Source organism: Lagenorhynchus albirostris, chromosome 2 (assembly GCF_949774975.1).
Source record: "Lagenorhynchus albirostris chromosome 2, mLagAlb1.1, whole genome shotgun sequence".
In the NCBI taxonomy this organism is placed as follows: domain Eukaryota; kingdom Metazoa; phylum Chordata; class Mammalia; order Artiodactyla; family Delphinidae; genus Lagenorhynchus; species Lagenorhynchus albirostris.
This window is the reverse complement of record NC_083096.1, coordinates 43,729,362-43,739,275: the sequence shown is the minus strand read 5'-3', so window position 1 is coordinate 43,739,275 and position 9,914 is coordinate 43,729,362. Positions and strand designations below refer to the sequence as shown.

The 9,914-nt window shown below is 39.3% G+C and overlaps 1 protein-coding gene across 1 annotated transcript; it reads right to left on the bottom strand.

Annotated features, from left to right (window-relative positions):
* Positions 1–1,686: 1,686 nt before the first annotated feature.
* On the bottom strand, positions 1,687–9,289 carry PTGS2 (prostaglandin-endoperoxide synthase 2). The gene is made up of 10 exons (XM_060131419.1): positions 9,128–9,289; positions 7,598–7,714; positions 7,340–7,483; positions 6,511–6,654; positions 5,904–6,085; positions 5,311–5,394; positions 4,952–5,198; positions 4,411–4,697; positions 3,778–3,925; positions 1,687–3,630 (listed from the first exon to the last, which is right to left on the bottom strand). Exons 1-10 carry the CDS (start codon positions 9,177–9,179, stop codon positions 3,221–3,223), a joined length of 1,815 nt encoding a protein of 604 aa, XP_059987402.1. The 5' UTR covers positions 9,180–9,289; the 3' UTR covers positions 1,687–3,220.
* Positions 9,290–9,914: the final 625 nt, after the last annotated feature.

Here is a 9,914-nt window from a genome sequence, read left to right as displayed (position 1 = left end):
AGGGTATGTTTATGTTTAACGTTATATAAAACTGCCAGATTGGTTTCCAAAGTGGCTACATAACTTTTATACTCCCATTAGTAGTTTATGAGAGTTTCATTTATCCCAGAACAAGGCTTCCTCATGCTACCCCTTTATAGCTATAGCTACTCATCCCACCATCCCTAATGTGGTAACCACTAATCAATTCTCCATCCCTATACTTTTGTTAGTTCGAAAATGTTACATAGGGACTTCCCTGGTGGCGCAGTGGTTAAGAATCTGCCTGCCAATGCAGGGGACACGGGCTTGAGCCCTGGTCCACAAGGATCCCACATGCCGCGGAGCAACTAAGCCCGTGGGCCACAACTACTGAGCCTGCGCTCTAGAGCCTGTGAGCCACAACTACTGAGCCCGCGTGCCTAAAGCCCGTGCTCCGCAACAAGAGAAGCCACCTCAATGAGAAGCCCGCGCACCACAACAAAGAGAAGCCCCCGTTCGCTGCAACTAGAGAAAGCCTGCAGCAACGAAGACCCAAAGCACCCAAAAATAAATAAATAAATTTATTAAAAAAACCAAACAACCCTCTGAATAGTAACACTCTGTGAAAGGGAAGAAAGATGAGAGTATGAAACCATGAAGCCAAGAAAAAAAATCTTTCAGTAAAGAAGCTAGACATTTGTGTTGAATGCTACTGAGAAGTCAAATAATCTGTTTATGGATGAAGTTAAGTTGTGCCAGTTAAGTACAGTGGAGAGTAGACCAAGAAATGAGGGAGTCCAAACATGGGCAATGGAATCTGAGTCAGATGCATAAGGAAGGAAATGAGGAGATAAGAGGTGAAAGATAGTGATGAGGTTTGGTGAATCAATAGGCTCAGTGAAACTGAAGTTAGATGTTAGAGTGTAAGTACTAAAATAAGTGAGCTGGAAGTGTTGGGAATAAAGGAAGATGATTGAAATGAAAATTTTGGAAATGGTGCAGTAATTAATGATGAGATCAAGGTCTGTATGACCATAGGAACTATGGAAGAAGGCAACACTGGAGTTGAGGACAAGAGAGCCCAAGCAGGATGTTAAGTATGCAGTCCATGTGGATATTGAAATTACCAAGATGTCAAGAGTAGGGAATGACAGAAGCCAATGAGCCAGGTTTCAATTATTTACCCAACTGAACATAATCTTTCCCTCTTTGAACTTCCTGTTAAATTTTGTACCTCCTGGGCTTCCCTGGTGGCGCAGTGGTTGAGAGTCCGCCTGCCGATGCAGGGGACACGGGTTCATGCCCCGGACCGGGAAGATCCCACATGCCGGGGAGCGGCTGGGCCCGTGAGCCATGGCCGCTGAGCCTGCGCGTCCGGAGCCTGTGCTCCACAACGGGAGAGGCCACAACAGTGAGAGGCCCGCATACCGCAAAAAAAAAAAAATTTTGTACCTCCTTAGTAACTTTCTCTTATTCTTTGCCTTTGTATACTTGTTGTTTTTTTTTTCCTCTTCTAAGACTGGGCAATGAAAACAAATCTGTGGCTATCCCCTATAGCACAGAGCACACATTTTCTAATACAGTGTTGCCGTGAATGAGAGATTATAGTGACCTTAAGAAGCCTCTGTATGACTGAGGGCAGAACCATTTCATTAAGGGCCAGTCCAGTTTGGAAGAGAGAGGAGAATAATAATGCCTTACAGAAATCATCTCATGACAAAGATATACAGCAACAGTCAAAATTTATTTTAGAAGAGATTTTCAGTTCTTAAATAGTACAAAAATAAACAGACATTTGTTTCAACACTTACAGTTTACATAAATTAATTTAATCATACATTTGTCTGAGGCACCAAAACATTCAACACATATTCCAAATTCCCAGATTCAGTCATTCAGATATTAACAAATCAGTTTTTTTAAATCAAGTTAACAGTTTTTTATACAAGCCCTTCTACTATTGACTCTTTCTTAACAATAACATAAAACCTTAAAAGTTCCCCTGAGTTATTTCTCTTTAATGAAATTTTATTTTCTCCCTCTGCCTGAGGCATACTTTTTCAATTATTTACATAAATACTGATGTTGTCTGTAGTCAGTGCTTGATTTAAAAATATTAAAACCCACAGTTCTTTGCACGGAATGTCCCCCCAGAAAGTTATGGGTCAATGAATTAATGAAACGTCCACAGGTCCCTCAAAAATGTACAAAATATCAGTCTTATAGCACATCCAGGCTAATGAGACACAACATTCTCTGTGGGCTGCTGTATAGGTAAACCTTAAAGACAAATTCCAACTTTACATCTCAGTATACCAAAGTTGGATTCCTAAATAAATGTATTCACAAATCTTAAGCCAATTATTTATCTTGTATTAATAATTCAGAGGTAATCCCAAAAGATACATTGATTCTGATATAATGCAGAAAAAAAAAATCAATGCAGCCTTAAACCCAGTTTATAATAACCATCCTAAGAAGACATAAATAATAGTCTTCAATAAATTAAATTAATATACAGTACCAGAAAATGTCAGCTGACAATGAGATGTGGAAAAGAAGCATTGTCTTCCTGGGAACTATTCAGCAATTAAGTATTGTTTTTAAGTGAGAACCCCCTACAGTTCTAAGCTATTAGCCTCTATAAGGCTACTTTGGTTTTAAATTATTCACAAAGTTCTCTGCCTTTCACTTAAAATGAGTGTATACCTTCTTGTAAAGGCCTTCTGTAGTAGTCCTGAGCTGAGCTTTTCCTGAAAACCTGCATAAGTTCAGGTAAGAAAGTATAGAGTCCAAAGAAAGACAAACTCAGACCTTAAAACCAGGAAAACAAAATAGAAGTAAACTGATCAGAAAATGGCTAAAAGATCATAAAATGATCATTGAGTAGGTAGCTGCTTCTCACACATCATGGAAGACACCTTGGAAATATCGATAGTGTAGAAAGAAATGTGCAGCATTTTGTCATCTTGTAACAGCATTTAAATGTTCAAACATCTTAGCTTTTGTTCTTATTATAAGTTGAAATTCAAGTAAAAAGATGTCACACTCATTTCTCATTGGATTGTACAAAAGGATGAAAACTGTTTTCCCCCTTTAACTTGAAGACATCTTTAAAATCAACATGAAAATCTTCACAAGTATGACCCCTTTCTCCTTAACAGAGATGTTAAGTAACACAAGGAGTTTAACATAAATATTAAATAATTAATTTAAAAGAAATAGTTCATATAAATAAATAAATATGATCAATCAGCTTCTACAGTTCAGTTGAACGTTCTTTTAGTAGTACTGTGGGGTTGATATCATCTAGTCCAGAGTGGGAAGAGCTTGCATTAATGGTGACTGTTTTGGTGAGCTGTGGGTCTTGAACACTGAATGAGGTAAAAGGACAGCCTTTCACGTTATTGCAGATGAGAGACTGAATTGAGGCAGTCTTGATGATTTTAAAACCTACTTCTCCACCAAAAGTGCTAGGCTTCCAGTACTCAGGAGAACATATAGGATTACCCATAAGTCCTTTCAAGGAGAATGGCGCTCCAACTTCTACCATGGTCTCCCCAAAGATGGCGTCTGGTCGAGGCTTTTCTACCAGCAGAGCAGGATACAGCTCCATGGCATCAATGTCACCATAGAGCGCTTCTAACTCCGCAGCCATTTCCTTCTCTCCTGTGAAGGTGACAAGGACAGAGATACAACCAATGTAAAACTTTTACAAAATAAAAAAAGTCTTACCCTTTGCTCAATTTCCTTTCAACTTCTGCCGTTTTCATTTGCCCCTTGACTCTTTGAAGAAGTTTAGAAACTGTTTCTCACCTGTAAGTTCTTCAAATGATTTATAAGGCTTCAGCAGAAAGCGCTTGCGGTACTCATTAAAAGACTGGTATTTCATCTCTCTGCTGTGGTCAATTGAAGCCTTTGATACTTTCTCTACTGCAACTGGAAGATTCCTACCACCAGCAACCTGTTGAAAATGAATTACATTGTAGAACACAATTGAGTTTTAGGCATATTTAAGACTTTTTTTTTTCTTTTTTTGGCCGTGCTGCACAGCTTGTAGGATTTTAGTTCCCTACCAGACCAGAGATTGAACCTGGGCCCTCGGCAGTGAGAGTGTGAAGTCCTAACCACTGGACCACCAAGGAATTCCCGGATTTCTATTTTAAAAGCATCCCTTGGGTACCAAGTACATAAGACTGATGCCCCAGCTCCCAGCTGAGACCTAAACTGTAAGTTTGGAATATTTATAGAATATTTCTATGATCTAGATTATAATGGTAACATTATATTATAATCGAGATTATATGTTAGGCTTCTTATTTCAAGGAAAGAATATTACTAGCAAATAATTACTCTTTTAGTAAGTTTAAGAAAAATCATTTCTGCAGCAGAAATTCTAGTTACTGACAAGTCCTTTGTTTTGTTTTGTTTTTCAATAATAATGCTTACCCTGCCAGCAATTTGCCTGGTGAATGATTCAACAAACTGAGTGAGGCCGTGTTCCAGTAAGAGGGAGTTGTTATAGACAAATTGCTGATACTTGTAGTCCTGGCCATCAATCTGAAAGGTGTCAGGCAGAAGGGGATGCCAGTGGTAGAGTGTGTTAAACTCAGCAGCAATACGGTTTTGGTACTGGAATTGTTGGTTAAAAAGCAGCTCTGGGTCAAACTTCAGTTTGAAGTGATAGCCACTCAGGTGCTGTACATAGTCTTCAATCACAATCTTAATAGTTTCTCCTATTGGCACAAAAGAAAAATTTAGGACATGAATTTCTTCTCACAAACGTTCAAGAAACCAAAATGCAATTGTTAATTTGCCATTCCTTCACTTTTATATTTTCTTTTTTACCATCAAAAGCTCAGGAATTGAATGAATATGGAGCAGGTGATGTTACACGTACTACATTCCCCCAGAATTACTGAAAACCTAGCCAAGTTAGTTTTCTCTGGGGAAGAGGGTTTTATTTAAATGATTTGCCCTTCTTGCTTACCTATCAGTATTAGCCTACTTGTCTGGAACAACTGTTCATCGTCCCATTCTGGATGCTCATGTTTAAGAACATCACACACTCTGTTGTGTTCCCGCAGCCAAATTGTGGCATACATCATCAGACCAGGCACCAGACCAAAGACTTCCTGCCCCACAGCAAACCGCAGGTGTTCAGGAACATGAGGGGGGTAGATCATCTCGACCTGAGTATCTTTGACTGTGGGAGGATACATTTCACCACCAATTATCTGGAAAAAAACAGTAACAAAAGAGGTAAGAAACGAATTTTAATCATTAGAGATTTTGAACATAGGTGGGTAGTGAGTCATAACTAATTCTTAATATTTAAATGGAACAAACCTGGTATTTCATTTTTCCATCCTTGAAAAGGCGCAGTTTATGCTGTCTCTCCAAAGATTCACCATAAACATGATTTAAGTCCACCTAGAAGATTATGAAAAATTTTTAATTTGTTGCTGTTGTTTATTCTTATGTAAAGTGTCTATGATGTATTTATCACTAAATAACTTGATGATTTAGTTTGCTTTAATTAAAAATTTTCAATAACACATTTTTCACAGCCACAAAATAATAAATTGTTTATCCACTGAAGCTACTAAAACCTACAAACCTAAATATGTCTCCTAAATATGTCACCTATTAGTGTCTCATATGGAGCTTATATCATAAGTTTCACTATAACTATATGGTATTTCTTTTAAAAAGCAGCAGAAAATGTTTGATAGACAACCTTTTGCAGTGCCAATATTTTAAACTAAAAATATAAGAGCCAAACTACAAATAATAATCTGTATATATGTATGTAAGTATGTGTGTCTGTGTGTTTGTTTTTGTATTTTTACCAAACCAGTGAATTAAAATGGAAACTCCATTTAAGGTTTTTATAGATAGAACTATGATTTGCTACTAATTTTGATTTAACTCTGTCTTACCCCATGGCTCTGTCCCGTGGTGAAAGCTGGTCCTCGCTTATGATCTGTCTTGAAAAATTGATGGGTGAAGTGCTGGGCAAAGAACGCAAACATCATATTTGTGCCCTGGGGATCAGGGATGAACTTTCTTCTTAGAAGTACTTTTTCCACAACTTCTTTTGAATCAGGAAGCTCTTTCCTCCCTGAAAAATGAGAAAGCCTAAGATAAGAATCCATCTATATATTCAAGGAAGCAGAGAGTGACTGTCAATTAACCAGGGTCTTTTTCACTTACAGGAGAAGTACAACTTTGAACAGGATCATAATATAAATGGAAGTTCTAAAATACAGGGGAACAACTTCTTACTGAATATTTTAATCTATTTTGTTTAATATTAATTCAGTTTTAATGATAGAATTTGAAAACATCATGACATTATACCAAAATGCCCATTCACTTTCATGGAGTAGTTTACATGGACTCACACTTTCAAAAAATCTCCAGAGATATCCATAAGGAAAAAATAGCTTTATTAACAAATAAATCATAGTTTATGGTCAAATTTTCTAGGTAGCAATCCAATCCCAGTTACAGTTAATACATCTCTAACTGCTTCCTCTCACTCACCTTTGACACCCATGGGTGTTGGGCAGTCATCAGGCACAGGAGGAAGAACTCTGGTGTAATAGGACAGGTTAGAAAAGGCTTCCCAGCTTTTATAGCCGTAGTGCACATTATAAGTTGGCGGGCTGTCAATCAGATGTGATCTCGCTGAAATTTGAGGGGAAAAAAACACGTTGTTTGCTCCCATATGCAAGGCAAATCAATGTTCATTTTTATTGTAAAATATGCAAAGTGGCACTAGAGTGAATTTAATTCCAACAAAGATACTCTATTTTAAAACAGTTATACTTTAAAGCCAACGGCCACTGGTACTCAAAAAAGAAGAAAGAATGATTCATTAACATGCATCTTTGATAACGTATATATACTTTACAGAAGACAGTATGGTCCAGCCATCTTGATTTTTCAAATAACCATCCACTTATTGCTGAAGAGGCCTATGAGGAATGTCTGGGCTTGACACTCACTTTAGAAATAAAGGTATTTTCTTGCTGACCCCAATCCAAATTATCCATTTATTTTAATGGGTGCAATTCTGTGGCCCATGGGCATTCAATAAACAACTAGACCACACTTCCTTCACAAACTGTCAAGAACAGTGAAGGTTAGAAGAGGTATGCAGGTATGCAGGATTTTAAGTAGAATTCTGACTGTGAGACAGAACTTTATAAACTTGAAGGGATTCAGATGTCAATATTTTTGGCCATTAAGACAGAAGGTAAACTAAAATGGTATATTTAAATGTTTTGGATTAAGTTTAAAAATCTAAAGTTTTATAAAGTACATTTTTCTTTGAGGCCGCTGAAAGCCCTAGAAAGTGATTTGTACTTACATATCAACACATATCTCATAATCATATTCTGCAGGAAGGGAATGTTATTGACAATGTTCCAGACTCCCTTGAAGTGCGTAAGTATGTAGTGCACTGTGTTTGGAGTGGGTTTCAGGAATAATTTTATTCTTGTCAGAAATTCAGCTGCAATGAGAAAAAAAAGAGAAATTAATGGGACCTCATTATAAGACACAATTCTGTAAAATGATAACTGTATATATCCCCATTCCAAATGAGGGCACCCAAAAACAAACTTACGTGTGGTACAGTTTTCACCATAGAATCCTGTTCGGGTACAGTCACATTTATACTGGTCAAATCCTACGCTCATACATACACCTCGATTCTGGCATGGACTGGAACAGCAAGGATTTGCTACAATAAAGTAAAGACAATGAGATTAATATATATGTCATATATATGACATAATATATATAAAATAGATAACTAATAAGAACCTGCTGTATTGCACAGGGAACTCCACTTCACTGTACAGTAAAAATTAACACAACATTGTAAAACAACTATACCCGAATTTAAAAAAAAGAAAGTAAAGACAGTGAATAAATCATTCTTCAGTGTCTTAATCTTGACTTAAACATTTAATTGTTTTACTTACTATGATTCAACTTTATGATAAAAAAGTTCAAGAAATATACAGGTAGTCATGGGAAAACAATTTTTTTTTTGGCTTGCCTCACAGAATGGTTATAATGTAGAAATACCAACTTCCTATTCTAAATAAAGGTAACAGAATATTCCACCAGACATATTGGTGGAATGTTGCTAAGCTTTTCTTTGTAACTTTTTAGATGTTCAAATTAGCCTTTTTAAAAGGCTCAAAGAAGTAGGACTTCCAAAATTAAAGTGAATTGATCTAGTACATTAATCAAAATTTAAGGGTTTTTTTTGTTGTTTTCTTTTTGTTTTTGTCAGAACTCAAAGCTGTTGAAAGATCTGGACGAAGAACATTCCAAGTTGAGAGGAAAACTAGTGAAAAGGCCCTGAGGCGTGTTTGAGAGAGTGTGGCAGAAGCAAAGCTAGGAGGAGAGGTGGAAGGTGAGTTCAGAAAAGGCAAAGGCAGATCATGTGGGTCTTATGGGAATTTGGGTTTTATTCCATGTGTCAAGGGAAATCATTGAATGGCTTACAGTATTAAAGTGGCATGACTTAATTTACATTAAACAAAAACAAAACAGGGAATTCCCAGGCCATCCAATGGTTAAGCCTGCTCTCACTGCCGAGGGCCTGGGTTCCATCCCTGGTCAAGAAACTAAGATCCCGCAAGCTGCGCAGTGCGGCCAAAAAAAAAAAGTAGAGAAAATTTCAAAGTAAAAACAGCTTCATTTTTAAACATTTTGCTTACCTGAAAAAACAATCTGGACTTCCCTGGGGCAGGAAAGCACTAACTAGAGTATTTAACACAATTATTTCCATTCAATAACAGTAGGTACTATTAAAAACAAAACATCTCGCATATATTGATCAGATTCTGTCTTATGACAACCTGCAAATTAGTATCACGATTCCTATTTAGCAGATGAGAAAAGTGAGACTCGGACGGGTTAAATAAGTGACCCATGATGATCAGAGCTGATGACAAAGCTGAGCTGTCCGTCCAGTTTATTTGGACTCGAGTGGTCCAGCCTCTTTACAAAGCCATACAGCCTCTGTCTTCCGAGGGTATTCAGAATACCTAGAGCTCCCTGGAGAGGTCAGAGCGGAAACTCGACCCGGGTGTACGGAGCCGCGGAGTCCCAGGTGCCGGGCGCCCAGGTACTCACTCACCTGCACCACAGAGCGCCAGGGCGGCGCAGAGCAGCAGCGCGCGGGCAAGCATCTCGGCTGCGGGAGGGGCGCGGGACCGGCAGAGGCGTTGCGTTGTGTGAGTCCCGCCTGTCCAGTTGGAGGAAGGCGCGGTGCGGAGTTCCTGAGCGTCCTCTGACGGTCGCTGCGAGTCGTTTGACAACTGGAAGCTAACGGAGAGGACCTTCCTTTTATGCGTGAAAACAGCCCACGTGACGGCATGACTGTTTCTTTCCGCCTTTCCTTCTCCCCCTCCAAAACTTTTCCTCCCTCTCTCCACTTAAATAATTGCGTAAGACCCGCCCGGGTCGGGGTAGGATTTTTTTTACCCACGGAAACTGGAAAATCGGAAACCTGGGAGGTTGCGCTCGGCTTCCCCAAGGTGGGTCTAAAGCGGATCGCCCCCTCCCCACTTCGATCTTCCTGAGCCCCTCCCTGGGTTTCTCCGCCCTCGGCGCCGGGCTTCGCGCCAGATTCCTTTCCTTCTTTCGGGTCTCTGACCCAGGCTTCCAAGACCCGGTGCCGAGGCAGATCTTCTTGCGGGGGAAGGGCGGCCCCCTGGTCTTCCTTTCCCGGAATCAGAGGAGCCTGGAGGTTCCGGAGCGCAGGGAATCCCCTTGCGCGCCCCCGCCCCCTGGTCTGGTCCCTAGGCTTTGGGGGGCCGAAGAAGACACAGTCTGGACAGACTGGGGAGAGTGGGTCCAAGAAAGGCTGACATGTTTTACTCATGTCGTGTATTTCAGACGTGTCATGATTTCAGTGACCACTC